This window comes from Coenobita brevimanus, chromosome 82, assembly GCF_032717465.1.
Source record: "Coenobita brevimanus isolate Jiangsu-jjx chromosome 82, ASM3271746v2, whole genome shotgun sequence".
NCBI lineage: Eukaryota > Metazoa > Arthropoda > Malacostraca > Decapoda > Coenobitidae > Coenobita > Coenobita brevimanus.
The window spans coordinates 14822033-14842857 of NC_137035.1; the positions used below are offsets into that span (position 1 = coordinate 14822033).

Sequence of the window (20825 nt, forward strand, 5' to 3'; positions counted from 1 at the left end):
CTTCTCGGCTGCTGCCTTCAGCTCTGTCCCACATACAGGCAAGTCAGCATCCCGTTGTTGGTGGAACCAAACCAAAGGCGACTGGTTGATGGCAACGTGGCGGGGCTGAGATATCACCTTCATCTTCCTGTAGCCCATCCGAGTGGCATCGCTGTAGTCCAGTCCATACTGAGTAAGCTTTTCTTGATATCAAAGAAGATTGAACATCGTTTTTTTTCATTTTTGAAAGCTCCAACATGCTTGTATGTGTCGGCCTTGGTCACCTAATGGCGGCTCCCCATGCTGCACGATCTATGGCAGACTCCCTATTCAGTCCCTTAACCCTGAGGTCACACTAAATGACTTCGTCCCACGTTTTTCCTTTTTACCACTCGCAACCCCACCCCCAATATTAACACCTCTCACCTTCTGCACCCAATTATCATCCCCCATCCTCCCCACATGCCCAAACCATTTCAATCTACCTCTCCTCATCACAACACCAATACACTTCAGTCCCATCCTACCTCTCAAACTCTTCCATCATTAACCCATCCCCCCCGGGCCTTGCACGAGGGACGCACTGCACATCCACCTAACCATTGTCATTTCTATACGTTTGAACCTGCGAATATCCTCCTCCTTTACTGCCCAGGTCTCACTACCATACTGTACAGCATCACACTCTTAATGCATGCTGTATACAAAGACCCTTAGCATGTAAGAAGAGTCCTCTCAATGTCAGGAGAGGCAACAGCTCCCCGAACTTCTTCCAACCACTTCTCACCCTAGCCACAGAGCTAGCTCCAGCCCCACCTCCAGCACATAACATGTCTCCCAAATAACAAAACTCTTCTACAAACTCAAGAGACTCACCAGCGAGTTCAATCCTTTCACGCCTGACAATCTCCACCGGCACTCACCGAAACGCCGTACACATAAAATCAGCATTATCTTGCAGTCTACCTCTAATACCACTACATCTCTTGTGCACCCATTTATCGCAAACACTGCACAAGATGGAATTACTTCCCACATCCTTGTGGCAAACTGCACATGGCCACTCTCCCACTTCTCTGACTGTACTGCCACCAACCCTTGATATCATCACTTTTGTTTTATCTGCATTTACCCTTAAGCCCTTGTGCCCCATACCATCTCTCCACTTCCTAAATTTTTCCTCTGCCTCCCTTTCATTCTCTGCAATCAACACCAAATCATCAGCATACAACATTTCCCACGGGAGTCCGTTTCTGAAGTCACGTGACAGGACTTCAAGTACCATGATAAACAACATGGGACTCAAAACTGACCCCTGATGCACATCAACATTCATGGAAAACTCATCACTCAAATCTCCATTCACCCTTACCTGGGTGCTCCCACCACCCTAACCAGCCACTCCTCCAACCCAAGCTTTCTCACTGCCCACTTCATCACCTCTCTAAGGACTCTGTCAAAGGCCTTTTCCAAATCAACAAAAACAAAATACAGATCCCTTTTCTTCCCAATATATTCTTCCTGAAGCTGTTCAACAATGAATATGGCATCAGTGGTCCCCCTGCCTGGCATAAACCCAAACTGCATCTCATCAATATTCACTCTTTCTCTAATCATACCTTCTAGAACTCTCTCCATTACATTCATTATGTGATCTAATTGCTTGATACCTCTATAATTTCCTCTTTCCAGGGCATCACCCTTCCCTTTGTACACATTTACAATTACACTCTTCAGCCACTCATCTCAGACAAATCACTCATATACAGTATAATCATATCAATTAGGTCAGTGACTAATCTCACCCGTATATCTCGTGAGGCCTTCAACATTTTAGCAGACAACCCAGACACACCTGCTGCCTTCCCCATCTGCATCCTGCCTTTTGCCTCACTCACAGTAGCAGCGTTAATCAAAGGCCAAGGGCCACACACTGGATCTGCCGGCTCCAAACCTTCCCTGTCCCAGTCAAACTCCTCATTCAACAACCGGCTATAATGCTCCCTCTATGCATCATAACCCGCCCCGTGTCAGTGCCGTTTTAAAACGGTCTGACATAATGCCGTAGCCAGTGCCAGTGCCATTTTAAAATGGTCTAAAATGAAAAACTTCACTGTGACCGCATTTTTCAAGATTCGCAAGTAAAAATTGGCAGGCATGTAAGGTAACTGTTCCTCTGCCATCCCCCAGGCTGTCAAGGCCATACACTCACTCGCTCCCCCCCTCATGCTCGCTCTGCCTCATTCTGCCTGTGTCCTCACCCAGTGCTGTACATAGTGAAGGCATTTTGTAAATATTCTCATGTAAGTGTAAGTTGTAAATATTTTCTTGTAAGTGTAAGGACTATATAGTGAAGTAGTAAATACCTTTTTGTAAGTGCCAGGACTGTACTTAATGAAGTCAGGTTGTACCTCTCTTCAAGTACGTGTAAGATAATGCATTCACAGTGAGAAAGACATGCAAATTGTGATAGATGCTGAAGTAATAAGTGATCAGAAAAGTGAATTGAACATTGCTATACCTTCCCAGCATAAATACCTGAGTATACCTTACATAGAAAATGGCTTTCTCTCACCTACGTGGTGAGTGTGAGAGAGTGGCTATACCTGTACATGAATATGCAGGACTCAATCAAGCTCATTTTCGAGCCTCGGTGAGCATTTTAATGACGAAATTCGTTGTTTCCACATCAAAATCTATCATTTTTGTAGTAAAAAAAAAAAAAAATGAAAAATGAAAAATGGCCGGCACTGGGGTGACCCAGAGGGCTAAAAATAGCCAGCATGTGGCGGGTTAATATCCCCACTGTTCACCACCACCTTTCCTTCATCATTCTTCACACATTGTCCACCTATAATATCCCGATTATCCCTCTTCATCTCATTTGCCACCTTAAATATCATATTTTTCCTTTCCCCATGAGTTAGGTATCAAGTAAGAGTCTCTGTGACTCAGACTTTGCCCTGTATACCTCTCTTCTAGCCCTGTGCTTGGCATCCAATTATTCCTCCTTGTTACCATCCTTCTTCCATTCCTGGAAAAGCCTTCTTTTCTCTTTCAATGCAGCTTCTACACCCTCATCCCACCACCAAGTTACTTTATGTCTTGGCGGGCCTCTTGTCCAACCGCATAATACATCAGTAACTCTCAAGAGGTTGTTCTTGAGGGCTCTGTACTGTTCATTAATGCTTCTCTACGGCTCCCTGTTCAGCCACCACTCTCCTCAACTCGTTATAGAAGGCATCCCTTACTGCTTGGTTTTCCAGCTTCCATATTTTCCACCTAGGTACATAAGTCTCCTTTTTTCATCACTCATTTTTTAAGAACTATATCACAAATCAATAGTTTGTGCTGCTGCACACACTCCTCGCTTCCTATAACTTTAATATCCCTCACCAACCTCCTATCAGCCCTTCTGACCAGGAAATAATTTATCTGACTGCTATTTCCCCCCGACTCGTACATAATTAACCTACTCTCTCTTTTCCTAAAATGTGTGTTGCACCCGATCATGTTCGTTGCCACCCCAAACTCGAGTATCCTTTCCCGTTCTGCATTTCTTATACCATATGGACATCCCTCACGTACTCCTTCATAACCTTGAGCTGCTTCACCTACATGACCATTTAAGTTACCTCCCAAAACAACTATCTCATCATCCCCCATACCACCTACTACATGTATTAAGTCATCCCAAAATCTATCCTTCTCTACCTCATCCAAGCCTTCCTGTGGAGCATATGCCGATATAATCACAGTCATTATTCCATCGAACAAAATTTTCACTACCAACAACTAACTCAGTGTCAAATGGCCACCCTTTACGGGATTATGGTGTCTGGCAATAGATAGATAGATAGAATATCCTATCGCATACTCTCATAACATTCATAACATATTCCATCCATTTCTCTGCAACCAACACACTCGCACCCCCATATCCGTCTGTCCCCCCCTGCCAAAACAACTTATAGTTGCAATCCTTCCCAACAATCTTTCTGGCTGATCCACCCCTGTACCAGACTTCCTGCAAAACATGCCACATCCTCCCACCTCCTACTGAATGCCTCAACGACTTCCCCTGTTCTTCCCATCAAACTTCCTACAGCATCGTTATAGTCCAGTCCATACTGAGTAAGCTTGGGCCGTGATTTCTTGATATCAAACAAGACTGAATGTGCCACATCATATTCCCACAGAATGCGTAAAGTCATCCAACCTGAATCATCTTTGCTCAATCTCATGCTTCTTCTTCAGAAACAAAACCTTCCTCTTTTGCTTCTCAGGTTGCGGTGGGGCCATCATCACACACACGAGAATGCCACAGAGGAAAATTAAGGCCTGAAGCAGGAAGGGAACCACCACAAATGCAGCAATAGAAGCAGCTATGGTAACAAGCATGTCCACATTCATGAGAGAAAGGCGGGAACTGAGATCTGGTACCGCCACTTGAACACTGTGCTGCCATGTCTCTACCCACACTTGGATATGGGTACATAAGTATAAAGCACCTAACTGACCCCTGAGTGCAAGGGTCAATTTTGCGTTGCCAGGCAAATGAGCGACACTGGAGCCATGTACATCATGGCCTCAAGGAGAGTTTGAGTCACCCCGCTGGCCAGGCGACCTTGACCATTTGGTGGGGGAGGCATATGGCCGTCTGTGCCCGGGAGTATCCGAGTGATCCAGCCAGCCGGGGTACTTTGACCGTTTGGTGAGGAGCCGGATGGCCATACTTGCTGAACTTGTGGGTTAGGGTCTGTATTATTTATGTGTGGCCAGTTGCACTGGAGTGATCCAGGCAGCCGGGGTACTTTGACCATTTCGCGAGGAGCTGGACGGCCATATATGCTGAGCTTTTGGGTTAGGGTTTGTATTACTTGCGTGGGGCTGGTAGCACTGCAGTAATCTGGGAGGCCACGGGACTCTGACTGTTTGGTGACAAGTCAGACAGCCACATTTGCTCAGCTTGTGGGTTTGGGTCTGTTACCCGCACCTGGTCAGAGAGGCCAGCTGGCCGCCAAACTGATCTTATGAATTTGTAGGCTGCCCACCCGGTGATGTTGGAAATTTTTTGTTCGAATACGGATTTTTCGGGACCCACTGGCTAACTATAGGGCCAATTTTTCAAGTTTCAAAAATTGATCCTTATTTTCTTGGCAAATTGAAGATCTTCTAGCACACATGACAATGTAATTTTTTTTTACTTCTTAGATCCATCCAGTGCCACGCAATGAAATGCAAAAAAGTATGCAAATTTACGCAGATGATACTGGTAACAGAGAATATTTTTTCACTTCCCCAAAATTTCAATGGTGCTGAAATGGTTTGAAATGACTAGATATGTGTATTATGAACAAAATCAGTAAATAATAAAGTAGGATTCATAAAAAATAAAATTGTTATTTTTTTCAATTTTTTTGTTTACTGTGTACAGTATATGCAAGTATTGAGCTATATCTGTGGTCTGGGTGGTTAAGTTTGTGTCCAAAGAGAGGCAAGAAACAATATTTTTGGATTCTAACCAGAGAAAGGTCCTTCTTTGTGTCAACAGGCCGAACTGCGGCATCTAAAATTCGATACGACTCGTTATTTACCACCTCGTACGAGGGAATTTGTGTGAAGGGATGGGATGGTTTTACATCCATATATATTCACCACAAGAACACCTCATATGTTGCTGAAATGCATGGGCAAAGCAAGAAATATGTAAAATGAACAATTTACTAAATATTATCGATTTTGCTTAGGTATGGGGGTGAGATTGTTGTGGAGTGGATAGGGAAGTTGTGTAGATTGGCTTGGGAAGAGGGAAGGGTTCCAGAGGACTGGAAATCAGGTATAATTGTTCCTCTGTACAAAGGAAAAGGGGAGAGAGAAGTATGTGGTAACCATAGGGGTATTTGCCTTCTTAGTGTGACTGGTAAAATATATGGTAGAATACTCATTGATAGGGTTAGGCATATGACAGAGGAGCTAGTTGGAGAAGAACAAGGGGGATTTAGGAAGGGAAAAGGGTGTGTAGATCAGATATTTGTTCTAAGATGTTTAGTGGAGAAGTATCTAGAGAAGGGAAGGAAAGTGTATGCTGCCTTCATGGACTTGGAGAAAGCTTATGACAGAACAGATAGGCAAGGTATGTGGAAGGTATTAAGAATATATGGAGTGGATGGGAAATTGTTGAGTGCTGTGAAGAGTATGTGCGAGGGAGCTAGGGCTACGGTGCGAGTGGATGGTGAGCTGAGTGAGTTCTTTGATCTCAATGTGGGACTGAAACAGGGGTGTGTGATGTCTCCATGGCTGTTTAATATATATATGGATGGGGTTGTAAAGGAAGTGCAAGGTAGGGCAGTGGATGTGGGGCTGGCCCTAATGAATGAGGGTGAGATTTGGAAGCTTCCTGTGTTGCTGTTTGCTGATGATACAGTATTGTTGAGTGAAGATGAATGGGAGTTGCAAGGTTTGGTGAATGAATTTGGGACAGTGTGTAGGAGGAGGAAGCTGAAAGTTAATGTAAACAAAAGTAAAGTTATGGTGTTTGAGAGGAATGAAGTCACAGAGTGTACAGTGAGGTTGGATGGTGAGGATATGGAGAATGTGAGTGCATTCAAGTACTTGGGTAGTGTGATGAGTAAGGATGGAACTTTGGGGGATGAAGTACGTGAAAGGGTACAGCAGGGAAGAAAGGTTGTTGATACACTGAAAGCAGTGATGAGAAATAGGGAGGTGAGTATGGAAGTTAAGAAGTCACTGCATGATGGTATTGTGATCCCTACCCTGACGTATGGAAGCGAGGCGTGGACCTTGCAAGAGGGGAACAAGTCAAGAGTGAGAGCAGTGGAAATGAGTTACTTGAGAGGAGCATGTGGAGTGACGTGGAGGGACAGGTTGACGAATGAAGAAGTGAAGGAACGTTGTGGGGTAGATGTGGATGTGGTTGAAAAGATTAGGAGAAATACACTGAGGTGGTTTGGACATGTGGAGAGAATGGAGAATGAAAGACTGACTAAGAGGGTGTATGTAGGTGAGGTGGAGGGAGGGAGAGGGAGGGGTAGACTGAGGATGAGGTGGAGGGATGGAGTTGAGAGGTATATGAGGGAGGGGGGGGTGAGTTGGGGGGAGGGTAGTCGAATGGTGGGTGACAGAGTGACTTGGAGGCGTTTTGTCTGAGGCCACCCTTTGCGGGATTAGGGCGTCGGGCTATAGATAGATAGACAGATAGATAGAAGACTCCAACATGCTTCATGCATCGACCTTGGTCACCTAATGGCGGCTCTCCATTCTGCTCGATCTCTGGCAGCCTCCCTGTTCAGTTCCTTAACCCTGAGGTCACATTTAATGACCTCCCAGGTCCTATTTGGTCTACCCCTCAAAAACCGACCCCTACTATTAACGCTTCTCACTTTGTGCAACCAATTATCATCCCCCCTCCTCTCCACATGCCCAAACCATCTCAATCTACCTCTCCTCATCAAAATACCAATACACTCCAGTCCCATCCTGCCTCTTAACTTTTCCATCATAAACCTAGCTTCCGCAGGCCTTGCACTTACGGATGCACTGCACATCCGCCTAATCACTGTCATTTCTGTGTGTTTGAGCCTGTTAATATCCTCTTCCTTTACTGCCCAGGTCTCGCTACCATACAGCATTACACTTCTAACATATGTTGCACACAGAGATCCCTTAGCACATAGGGAGAGCCATCTCAATGTCAGGAGAGACAACAGCTCCCTGAACTTCTTCCAACCACTCCTCACCCTAGCCATAGAGCTAGCTCCAGCTTCACCTCCAGCACATAACATGTCTCCCAAATAACAAAACTCTTCCACACACTCAAGAGACTCACCAGCAAGTTCAATCTCTTCACGCCTGACAATCTCCACCTGCCCTCCCCAACACACCGCACATAAAATCAGCATTATCTTGCAGTCAACCTCTAATACCACTACATCTCGTATGCACCCACTTATCACAAACACGGCATACGATGGAATTACTTCTTGCATCCTTGTGACAAGTTGCACATAGCCACTCTCCCTCTTCTTTGAATGCACTGCCACCAACCCTAGATATCATTACTTCTGTTTTATCTGCATTTACCCTTAAGCCGTTGTGCTCCATACCATCTCTCTATTTCCTAAAACTTATAAATAAAAATATCATAATTATGAATTTTTTTCGTCTTATGTTTATAATGTTTGTTCCTGCATAGAGTTATTTTTCCTATTTACTATGCATGGCCTAATTTGTGTGGAAAAAGAGAAAATGATGCTATTTTCAGTTTGTTTCAAGATAATGGGTGCTGCTGTGTGTGTATAGGCCAAACCATCTCTACCAAGATTCTACATGACCAGAGATTTGCATCTCGAATGAGAATTAGCGTGAAGGGAAGGGAAGGTTTTATATCCATATACTGTATTCATCACTAGAACACCTCAGACGTTGCTGAAATGCTTGTGCAAAACATGAACAAATTCAGTACATAGAATATCATCATTATCCATGCCTCCTTTCCCACCCTAGGGCATGGTGAGGAGTAGCAAGGTCCAAACAGCCCAAGTTAGCCCAGTCAAATGGGTCATGCTTCCATTCACTCATCAATCAAGTCCAGAGAATCCTGGCTCTATCTGATAGGCCAAAAAACTTTCACAACATCCTGCTGCTTCACATAAACATATCCAATAGAGTCAGTCTGAATGCTGTTACATTAAAAAGGGGTGCCAAATCACTGGTCATGCACTTCTTCTCACAATATTCATCCAACCAGCACGATCTCTTGTCAGTCTCCAAGCCTCTCCGACTTCCATACCTCTCTTCCTCACACACTCATCCACCATGTCCCTCCACCTTCTCCTTGGCCTACCTCACCTCCTCCCTCCTTCAAATTCGCAGCTATACCTTTTTCACCACTCTATTGTTATCCATTTCTCCACATGACCATACTATCTCAGTACACTCTCCTTGATTCTGGTGTCTACAGACTTCCTCACACCGCAACTTTCACAAATCACATTATTTCATATCCTATCCACTCTCTGTACTACACATACTGTACATTCCTCAGCAGTCCCATCTTCATTGCTCTTACTCTTGACTTTTCATTTTCATGTCACACCATAGTCTCATATCCATATGGTAAAGTTGGCACTAACACTCCTTCATTTAAGCCTCGTGTAGCTGGAACACTTAAGCCTTTTTTTTTAACAAGGCCTTCATAGCACCAGCTACTTTTGTTCCTTGTGTCCCTCTACTTTCCGCTACTTTTGCACATTTTCCTCTCTTTTCTATAACTTTACCCAGGTATTTGAACTCCCTCACCAATTCCAGTCTTTCTCCATTCACTGTATCATAACACTTGGAGTCACCTTCTCTCTCGATTATCATCACTTTACTGTTTTCTACATTTACTCAAGAGGCACGACGTTCACTGACATCTACAAAACTCTGCACTGGTCTACCAAGCCCTTGTCCAGTATTTGCAAGTAGCACTGCATCTTCAGCATACAACAAATTTGAGATACTCCATCCATCACCATTCATTACCAACACCATTCCTCTCTCCAATACACGTGTGTTTACTTCTCTCATCATCCCATCCATATATATATTGAATAACCATGGGGACATCATACAACCTTGTCGCACGCCCACATTGATCATGAACCATTCACTTAGATGCCCATTTACCCTTACATATGCCTCATTACCACCATAAAAACTCTTGACAGCACCTAGCAGCTTATAATCTACACCATACCAGTATATGCACAAAACCTTCCACAGTCCTTCTCTGTCTACTTTGTCATATGCTTTTTCCAGATCCACGAAAGCCATAAACACCTTAAGGTTCTTCTCACACGCCTTCTCCACTAACTGTCTCACTCCAAATATTTGATCCACACATCCTCAGCCTCTCCTAAAGCCACCCTGTTCATCACTCACTAAGACTTCTGATATCTCTCTTACTTCTATCTATCTATTGCCAGACGCCTCAATCCCATACGGGGTGGCCACAAACAAATCACCTCCATGTCGCCTTGTCCCCTGCCATTTCACTGTCCTGATCCCAACTCACACCCCCCTCTCTCATATACCTCTCCACTCCATCCCTCCATCTCATCCTCAGCCTCCCCCTCCCTCTCTCCCCCTCCACCTCACTCACATACACTCTCCTCGGCAGTCTCTCACTCTCCATCCTCTCCACATGGCCAAACCACCTCAATATGTTTCTCCTAACACTTCCTATCACATGCACATCCACACCACAATGCTCCTTCACATCCTCATTTGTCAACCTGGCTCTCCATGTGACTCCACTTGCTCCTCTCAAATAACTCATTTCCACTGCTCTCACTCTTGACTTCTGTCCCTCCAACAAGGTCCCAGCTTCACTTCCATACATTAGAGCTGGTATCACAATACTGTCATGAAGTAACTTTTTCACTTCCATGCTCACTTCCCTGTTTCTTACCACTGCTTTCAAGAAGCCAGCAACCTTTCTTCCTTGTTGTACCCTTTCAAGCACTTCACTCTCCAAACTTACATCCTTACTCATCACACTACCCAAGTGCTTAATCCATTCACTGCGTCAGTGTTTGTTTATATGTACATCCCGCGTGTGGCAGTTTTCAAATATTTAGAGAAGAATATTAGAAAAAAAATAATACTGCCAAAACATAGAGAAAAAAATCCTGAGTTCAATGGTATATAACACAATATAGCAAACAAAAAAATTACCTCTGAAACAGGTCCGTGAAGTAATAAATATTCCCTGTGTGGTGGTGCCCGGTGAACGATGTGTTATGGTTGCACTGTGTCATCAGTGTCAATCTTGCGATCAGATAAGGTGTCAATCAGCATCTGAACCATCATTGTCATCATCTAACAACATATCACTATCATCAGTACACTCATCCAGAGATTTCATCCAATATTTGCTTGGGCTACTGCTAGCGGCGGCATGGAGAATATTTCGTACTTTGTACCAGTACCTTCAGCATTTTGTTGGTAACAAAGCCAAGCTCTGCTCCTCATCAATCAATCAATCATTTCCTGTGGCACCCTCGGGGATGCATAGGGCCTCGATGAACTCACACCACCACATCCTATCTTGTGCTAACTCCTCAAGATCTCCCCAACACTCATCTCCAGCTTCCCGTCTCATTGTCCTCACCCACGTCTCTTTTGGCCTTCCTCTACCTCTCCTACCAAGTGCCACCCACCCTGGTGTACCTTGTACTATTCCCTGTCTCCTATACACATGTCCTAGCCACTTCCATCGTGAAAACCTAACATATTCATCGACCGGCTGCACTCCCGTTATTTCTCTAATTCTACTATTTGGTATCCTTTCCCACCACTTAACTCCTAATATTCTTCTAAGTGCTTTGTTTTCAAACACAAAGAATTTATTTTCCATAGTCACTGTGCTGTACCAAGACTCGTGTCCATAAATTAAGATACTCCTAACCATTACCTTATAAAGTTTGATTTTTGTATGCACAGAACAGTTGTTATTATTACACATATTTTTAAGCATTCCCATTGCCTGATTAGCCTTCTTTAACCTTTCCTCGAATTCAAAGTTCAAAGAACCATCCTTGGCTAAATAAGTACCTAAATATATAAACCTATCAACTTGCTTTACAACCATACCTCCAATTACACATTCCTGCGCATTTTCCATATTCATATTGATTATTTCAGTTTTTCCACAATTAATAACCAAACCCCCCTTGCGACCTTCACTCACCAAACAGTCCAACACTCTCTGCATCTCTTCTGGCCCATCACAAATCAAAACTATATCATCTGCATAATCTAAATCCAAAAGTTTCCTGTTCTCTCCCCAAAGTATACCTGCACCGGTTTCTGTTCCAACGCGTTTCATAATGTAATCAATGACCAAAATAAATAGTAAAGGCGATAGAACACCACCTTGAATTACTCCGGACTTGACTTCAAACGAATCACTCAGACAACCATCAACCATCACTTTCCAAATGTGTCCTCATGCATGTTCATAATGACCCTCACAAACTCCTCTGGTATTCCATAATGTCTCATGATCTTCCCCATAGTCTCTCTCGAAACACTATCAAAAGCCTTTTCAAAATCAACAAAACAAAGACTTAATGGTACTCTCATTTCATTAACTTGCTGCATCAAATGCCTAACCATAAAGATCTGATCATTGCAACCATGTTCCTTTCTAAAACCAGCCTGTTCATCCCTCAGAATACCCTCAACCACCGGCTCCAACCTATTTAGCAACACTCTACTGAAAACTTTCAAAGCTATCAGTGACAAAGAGATTCCCCTCCAATTACCACATTCACTCAGGTCTCCCTTCTTCGGAACTTTAACAATTACACCATTCTTCCAAACTGATGGTAGTAACCCCGTCATCCATATCCATATCCTCATAAAAATGCATAAGCTATGTAGCAATATTCTACAGGGTGCCATGAGTTGCTAGCTGATTTATTTTGTGCCATTTCTGATGGCGGAATTTTTGAAAGCAGAAAAACATATTTGATACAGCTGCAGTCAGAGCCATTTGGACTCGGATATCATATATGATACAGCCGCAGTCAGTGGGTTAAACATACTCACATTTTCCATTTCGTCCTCATCCAACCTCACTGTACATTCACTGAATTCACTTCTCTCGAAGACCATAATTGTACTCTTCCCTACATTCACCTTTAGATTCCGTTTCTTACACACTCTCCCAAACTCATCCACCAAGCCTTGCAGCTCCCCTTCGTCATCACTTATCAACACAGTATCATCTATTACTTGCTCTATAATAATTCTTCCATATACCTCATACAATGAATGGATGAGAAATAAGGGCGTGGAAGAAGTTGAGAGGCGGAAGAGAGAGTTATATGTAGAAAGAAAGAGAGAGGTGAAAAGATTTGTAAGAGAGAGTAAGAAGAGAGCGGATGAGGAATCTGGAAGGAACTTGAGTGTAAATTGGAGGGACTGTAAGAAAATGTTCTGGAAAGAGGTGAAAAGAGTAAGACAGGGTGGAAGTGAAGTTAGCAGGGGAGTGAAAGATAAAAATGGTAGATTACTAGTGGAGAAGGGAGAAAAAGTGAGCAGATGGAGAGAAAACTTTAAGGAATTATTGGACATAGAGGATGGAAGTAATGTGAGTATAAGTGGCTGGGGAATGGCTGGGAGAAGGAGGGAGGTGAGAAGACAGGAAGAAATCAGTACGATAGAAGTTGTGGAAGCAATGAAGAAAGTTAAAATGGGGAAAGCCCCAAGAATTGATGGAGTGTGTGGTGTAATGCTGAAGTATGGGGGACAGACCGTAGTAGAATGGATGTGGAAAATGTGCAGATTGGCCTGGGAGGAAGGTAGAGTCCCGGAGGATTGGAAGTCAAGTATAATTATTCCCTTGTACAATGGCAGAGGGGAAAAAGAAATGTGTGGTAATCATAGGGCCATCTGTCTTCTTAGTATAAGAGGAAAAGTGTATGGTAAGATACTTATTGACAAAGTTACAGAAATAACAGAGGAATTAGTTGGAGAAGAACTGGGAGGCTTTAGGAAGGGAAGAGGTTGTGCAGATCAGATATTCATTCTTAGATCTTTAGTGGAAAAGTTTCAAGAGAAGGGAAAGAAGTTGGATGAGGCTTTCATGGATTTGGAGAAAGCATATGACAGGGTGGATAGACAAGGATTGTGGAAAGTATTAAGAATATGTGGAATAGATAGGAAGTTGTTGAATGCTGTGAAGAGTATGTATGATGGTGCTAAGGCTGCAGTGCGTGTGGATGGTGAACTGAGTGAATTTTTCTCTTTGAAGGTTGGGTTGAAACAGGGATGTGTCATGTCTCCATAGTTGTTCAATCTGTACTTGGATGGGGTAATAAAAGAGATATAAGGTATGGTAGTGGATGTTGGAGTGGCCCTGGTGAGAGAGGGAAGTGTTTGGAAACTCCCTGTACTGTTGTTTGCAGATGATACTGTGTTGTTGACTGAAGACGAAGGAGAGCTGCAAGGCTTGGTGGATGAGTTTGGGAGAGTGTGTAAGAAACAGAATCTAAAGGTGAATGTAGGGAAGAGCAAAGTGATGGTCTTTGAGAGAGGTGAATTCAGTGAATGTACAGTGAGGTTGGATGGTGAGGAATTGGAAAATGTGAGTACATTTAAGTACTTGGGTAGTGTGATGAGTAAGGATGGAGGTTTGGAGGGTGAAGTGCTTGAAAGGGTACAGCAGGGAAGAAAGGTTGCTGGTTCCTTGAAAGCAGTGATAAGAAGCAGGGAAGTGAGCATGGAAGTGAAAAAGTTACTACATGACAGTACAGTATTGTGATACCAACTCTAATGTATGGAGGTGAAGCTTGGATGTTGCTGGAAGGACACAAGTCAAGAATGAGAGCAGTGGAAATGAGTTATTTAGGAGAAGCCTGTGGGGTCACATGGAGAGACAGGCTGACAAATGAGGATATAAAGAAGCGTTGTGGTGTGGATGTGGATGTGATAGGAAGCGTTAGGAGGAATACACTGACATGGTTTGGCTATGTGGAGAGGATGGAGGGTGAAAGACTGACAAAGAGAGTGTATGTGAGTGAGGTGGAGGGGGGAAGATGGAGGGGGAGGCTGAGGATGAGATGGAGGGATGGGGTGGAGAGGTATATGAGAGAGGGATGTGTGAGTTGGGAGCGGGGCAGTGAAATGGCGGGGGACAGGGCGATGTGGAGGCCATTTGTTTGTGGCCACCCCGAACGGGATTGAGACGTCTGGCAATAGATAGATAGATAGACCTCCCCTACAACACTCAATATACTTATGCCACGATAATTCTTGCAATCATTTCACTTGCCTTTATTTTTGTACTGAGGTACAATCACAGCCTTTTTTCACTCTGCTGGCACAGTCTCACTCATCCATGCCTTCTTACATATCTCCAACAAGCAATTCATTCTGCACTCTCCACAACACTTTAATCATCTCTGCATACACCTTATCAACCCCAGCTGTTTTCTCATTTTTCAGTCGCTTCACAGCGTTCTTCACCTGTGCAAGTGTCACGTTTCCTGGCACTGCATTCCTTCTCTGCACATCAATGATGTTTACAGCGGCTCTGCTCTCTCTATTCCCATTCATCAGGCTTTCAAAATTTTCTTTCTATCTTGTCCTTACTTCATCCCCATGGGTTAATAATCTACCACTTACATCCTTCACACTTTCACATTTCTTTCCACGGTCACTTCTACATAGTATATTATGTACCTATAAATAAAAATATCATAATTTTAAATGTCTTTCCTCGTTTTGCTTTATAATGTTTATTTCTGTATGGAGTTGCTTTTTTTTTACTTTGAGTGGTTTAGGAGAGGAGAAAGATAATGGATGCTGCACTTTCTTTTCTTCACTTTCTTATTCTTACTTACACTAACGCTTGAGGGGAACAAAAGACTGAGATCCACTCATGACTGATTCATGAGATGTACAGACTGAGTTGTTTCGAGGCTAGAAAAGGTCTGTGACGATCTCTCAGACCTCTGTTCCCTTCCCAGTTTTGTTTGCAGTTTTCTATAAGTTCCGCTGCATTAACGCTGGTGGCCACAATGGGGTTAATGGAGCCGAGGCCTAATGTCCAGATAACCAAGTGAATACTGCACCTGCAAATATTATCACCCCATCACAGGAGAAGCAGACAGGACTTTCCACTAGACTCTCATGGAACTATCATGAAGACCAAAGTGGAATGTGGACCACACACATTACAGTAATCCCATATTGATCCAGACATAATAAAGCCAAAGGCATGTCTGGATAGTGCCAACATCCGGATAATGAACACTATTCCCCAACCTCATCCAGACCCTATCTACATCCAGCTCACACCTATACCTAACGTATTTATACAGTACCTATGCTTAATTTGGCAGTGTTTGCCAGTCATTCAGGCATATTCAGATATCAAAACACACATAGGAATATCCAAATTAATGATAAACACCAAGAAAACAATTAAAAAAAAAAAAGGAACACTGAAAACCAAAAAACACCCTACCTATACACCACTGTATGTACAGTGCCACTTCAAATTTTGGCACTGTTTTCAGGTCAATCTGCCACATTCAGACATTAAAACACAAATAGCAATATCCAAAGTATTGCTAAACACCAAGAAAACCATAAAAAAAAAAAAGTGAAAACCAAACAACACCCTACCTATACACCACTGTATGTGCAGTGCAGTACAGTACCCCTCCTAATTTTGGCACTGTTTTCAGGGCAATCTACCATATTTAGACATCAAAACACACATAGGATTATCCAAAGTATTGCAAAACACAAAGAAAATCTATCTATCTATCTATTGCCAAACGTCTCAATCCCGTTTGGGGTGGCCACAAACAAATCACCTTCACTTCGCTCTGTCCCTCGCCATTTCACTGCCCCACTCCCAACTCACACACCCCTCTCTCATATACCTCTCCACCCCATCCCTCCATCTCATCCTCAGTCTCCCCCTCCCTATTCCCCCCTCCACCTCACTCACATACACTCTCTTCGTCAGTCTTTCACCCTCCATCCTCTCCACATGGCCAAACCACCTCAGTGTATTCCTCATAACGCTTCCTATCACATCCACACCACAACGCTCCTTTATATCCTCATTTGTCAGCCTGTCTCTTCATGTGACTCCACAGGCTCCTCCTAAATAACTCATTTCCACTGCTCTCACTCTTGACTTGTGTCCTTCCAGCAAAGTCCAAGCTTCACTTCCATACATTAGAGTTGGTATCACAATACTGTCATGTAGTAACTTTTTCATTTCCATGCTCACTTCCCTGCTTCTTATCCCTGCTTTCAAGGAACCAGCAACCTTTCTTCCCTGCTGTACCCTTTCAAGCACTTCACCCTCCAAACCTCCATCCTTACTTATCACACTACCCAAGTACTTAAACGTACTCACATGGAGGGGGGGGAAAAAAAAAAAAATTGAAAACCAAAAAACATGACCTATACATGACTGTATGTACTGTACAGTACTCATCCTAGTTTTGGCACCGTTTTCAGGAAATCTGCCATATTTGGACATCAAAACACATGATTAAGCATGTTAATGCTAAACATCATGAAAACAAAGCATAAACAACAAAAATCCCCAAAAAACTAACAACGGTTTGAAAATCTGTTGTCTGTGACGAGTGATTGCTCCCTGGGCTCAAAAAAAAATTCCACGGCTAAATATGCCATCGTAAATTTAGTTATATTGGTATTGTATATGTTATATACCTTCATCTTCGCTGGTATTTATACTATAAGATAAGCTAATAAAAACACATTAAACTGACAAGAGTACGAAATTCAAGCAGGAATAAAGTGTTCAAGAGTAAAATTTACCTTCATGTAACTTCCCACCATCCTAATTCAAAATTTTGCCAGCATCTTCCAAGAGTTAAGTATATGTCTTGATGCAGAATTTCATGAGCTTTCTCATGGTCACCACAGAATTTCCAAATGACCAATAGTAGTCAAATAAATCACAAAACCTTTGAAAACTCACGAGTCAATGCTATCACCACGGATGAGGATACAGACTGAGGGAGTGAGGGGGAGCCGGGAGGGTATGGAGGAGGAGAGGGAGGGGAAGGGGGGTAGAGGTGAGGCTGTGGGCAGGATTCTCTCCTTTCTGTCAACAGGTGGACGGGCACTTTTGCCGTACATTTCCTTGTGGCTTGCAGTCTGTTAGACGCTGAGTGGCCATGCGTATACACAATGCACCGTGACCAGGGGACCTTCGACAGAGAGGTGTACAGCCGCTGTCGCTGAACATGTACTTGTGGCTTGAGGTCTGTGTTTGATGGAGGTGGTGGCTAGGAAAGACTTGGCCTCTATGGTTGCGCGATACAGTACATATTAGACACTTGGTGGGGAATGCACACAAACATTTTGACACTGCTGGCGGGTTACAGCCGTATTACTGAGGTGCTGGAGGTTCGCTGGGAGTGATAGGACAAGCACATAATTTTGACCATTCAGTACAGGGTCAGATGGACATTTTAGCTCTGGTTGTGGGTTACAGACTACTTCCTGCTCACAGCTCGAGCCCAGTGGCCACAAAACCGAATGTCTGGACGTGTTGGCTGGTAGGCCGAAGTTATCGGGCACTTTTACATCCGGATAATAGCAAGTAAATTCAGACAATGGTTTAATAGAGCCAAGGCCCAGCATCCAGACACTGAACACGTTTGGATAATAAATGTCCAGATAACTGAGGGATCACTGTACTGTATATAAATGATTTACTGTGTCATGTATTTCTGCATTATGTGTGTAAAGATGCTAAGCTAACTTACAAGGAACAAAACCACTGTCAACACCAGCACTCCCTGTTAACCCCTAAGCTGCAGCGGCCCTAAACATTTCCTATGTCCATGATGTTGGAAAACTGGTTTAAAAAACTGTTTTCAATATGTGTCTTGTCCCACTTATACCTAACCAAACATGATAACATCTTAGTCTGACAAAGTTTACACTCTACACTGACGATTCACAACTCACTCATCAAGCATAGGCATGCAGTAGGGGTGCAAAATGACCAAAATGTTCACAATATTTCATGTGCCTCTTCCAGAATGTATGACACAGTCTACTGATCGGCATTTCTGGAATGTTGTACACAGATGAGGGGCTAAATGCTGCTAATAATGTTCTTTTCTTGGAGGGTGGGGGAGGAGCAAGTCCTCTATTGCAATTAAATTCACTGTAACTTATTGGAAAATTGGCTATTGTAATTCCACTGCTACCTGTAAAACTGTACATTTTCCCCTCAATTACAGTACCATATGAAAGAAGCCGTGATATTTTGGACAGTTTCCCTGACACATGCTGAGAAATGTCTGTAATAAATAACATAACAGATAATGTATGCATGTGCTGTAGTTGCTAGCTTGCCACACATCAGTGGGCAGTTGTACTATTCATGTTCAAAATGTGATTTCTGGTCCTGAAGTACAACTGATCCATGAAGCCAAGGAACATCGCTTTCTATTGCTAGAGAAGTGATCCTACCACACCTAGTGCTTCATGAACAAGTGCAGATATGGAAAGCTTTATGCGTGTAGGATGAGAAAGTGCTTGTGGAAAGCATACCTGCAGAAACAACCACTCCACCACTTGGGAAGCAGACAAGACCTTCCACTGGACTTCCATGGTCAACTGTCATGACGGCTGTGGCTGTGCGAGTGTCCCACAAACGTACTGAGTGATCATACCCTCCTGTCAGCACCATATGGGGCGAGCGGGGGCTGGCCAAGCCTGCACGGATGTAGTCCTGTGAATATTACAAAGATATAACGACTGGATCAGAGGTTATTTTGTTTATATATATATGTAAACTAACCCTGGAAAACTGGTCCTTCTAAAGACAACTGAACAATGAAAACAGATTCAAGATCTGTCGATATCAAGCTACCTGGACACAGTGTTACACTGGAGTTTATACTGTAGGTAGTGAGAAGGACAGACAGACGAAGACAGTTCCAGAGATGACTAGCTGCATAGTATGACATGAGTGAGAGTACCATACCAATTAACTCTTGAATTAAAGAGCTGTATACGATGAAGCAGCTGCATATTACAGCAGGTAATATGAAAAAATACAAGCTTAATAGAAATGAAAAAAAAGAAAGAAAATCTAGTGAGGATCATAATGTAATTCAGTGGGCTGATCACAGAGATATGGTGAAATACAAACATAATATCATAGTATGCAATCCATCACAATATTACCCCATCAGGACAATGCCTCAGCCACTGCAGAAATTTAAATGACGGTGATCAGTTGCTTGTTCCTGCATGGCATAATATGAGGAATTAACCCCAATGCCTTTTTTTTGAAGTCTGAAGGGTAAAGTGAGGGAAGTGGTTGAGGTAATGAGTAGGAGGTGGGTGGATGAGGGATGTGTGCAAATAGTCAAGTATAGGGGTGGATCAACCAGAGAGACTGCTGGGAGGAATTGCTACTGTCAGTTGTTTTGGCAGGGTGGGATAGATGGATATGGGGGTGAGGGTGTGTTGGTGAGAGAGAAATGGGTGGAATATGTTATGAACGTTATGAGAGTAAGGGATAGGATAATAGTACAGTGTACACTCACACAATGCGAATGCACACGGTGCGAATCACCTACAATGCGAGGTCAACCCAGAAAATGCTTATTTTATCGAATGCGAAATCTGCGAATTGAACTTCCCAGTTGGCTGTATGATTCCAAGGGAAATATGGACTTCCCACCATTACTACGAGTGTCGGCCTGGAGAGTGCGAATCAGTTACATAAAGATAGGTGGCTGCCAACGAGCCAGATTCAAAATGGCAGGCAACTGGCCAGCTATCTGCATGCCATCTACCAACTTTCCTGGGTAAACAGACACTTCCACCTCCCCTCCCTTCTTAACACGTCCAGAAGTCACTTAAATACAGGTAAATGGTGTTCTATTTGTTTTATTTGTTGGTCCAACTAGAGAGTAGAACCTCTCTCATTCGGACTATATAGGGGGAAGGGTTGTCCGAATAAGCAGATTGTCCGGACCATCTGGGTAATCTCCAGTTCATACCAAAAACTATCTACATATGGTATGTTTGTTAATTGTTAACATATATGGCATATGTCAACCCTACGTTACTGCAAAAGATGAAAGGATACTAAAATAACCAAACTAATCATGTACGATAGTTTTGTATTGCATAATTTACAGGTAAGGCCATGACAAGAAACTAGCCTACATTTTAAATTGTAGTAAGTGACTAAGGCCCGTGTTGGCAAAAAAATAAATTAATTAATTAACTGTAATATTTGGAATAAA

At 43.1% G+C, this 20825-nt stretch overlaps 1 protein-coding gene across 1 annotated transcript in view; it reads right to left on the minus strand.

The window, feature by feature from the left end:
• Positions 1-20825, minus strand: part of LOC145409682 (U3 small nucleolar RNA-associated protein 15 homolog) — a 403188-nt gene that overhangs the window by 235332 nt on the left and 147031 nt on the right. Inside the window, exon 5 of the mRNA XM_080280034.1 lies at positions 19114-19294. Within this exon, the coding sequence (XP_080136160.1) occupies positions 19114-19294 (181 nt within the window). The remainder of the gene's footprint in view (positions 1-19113; positions 19295-20825) is intronic.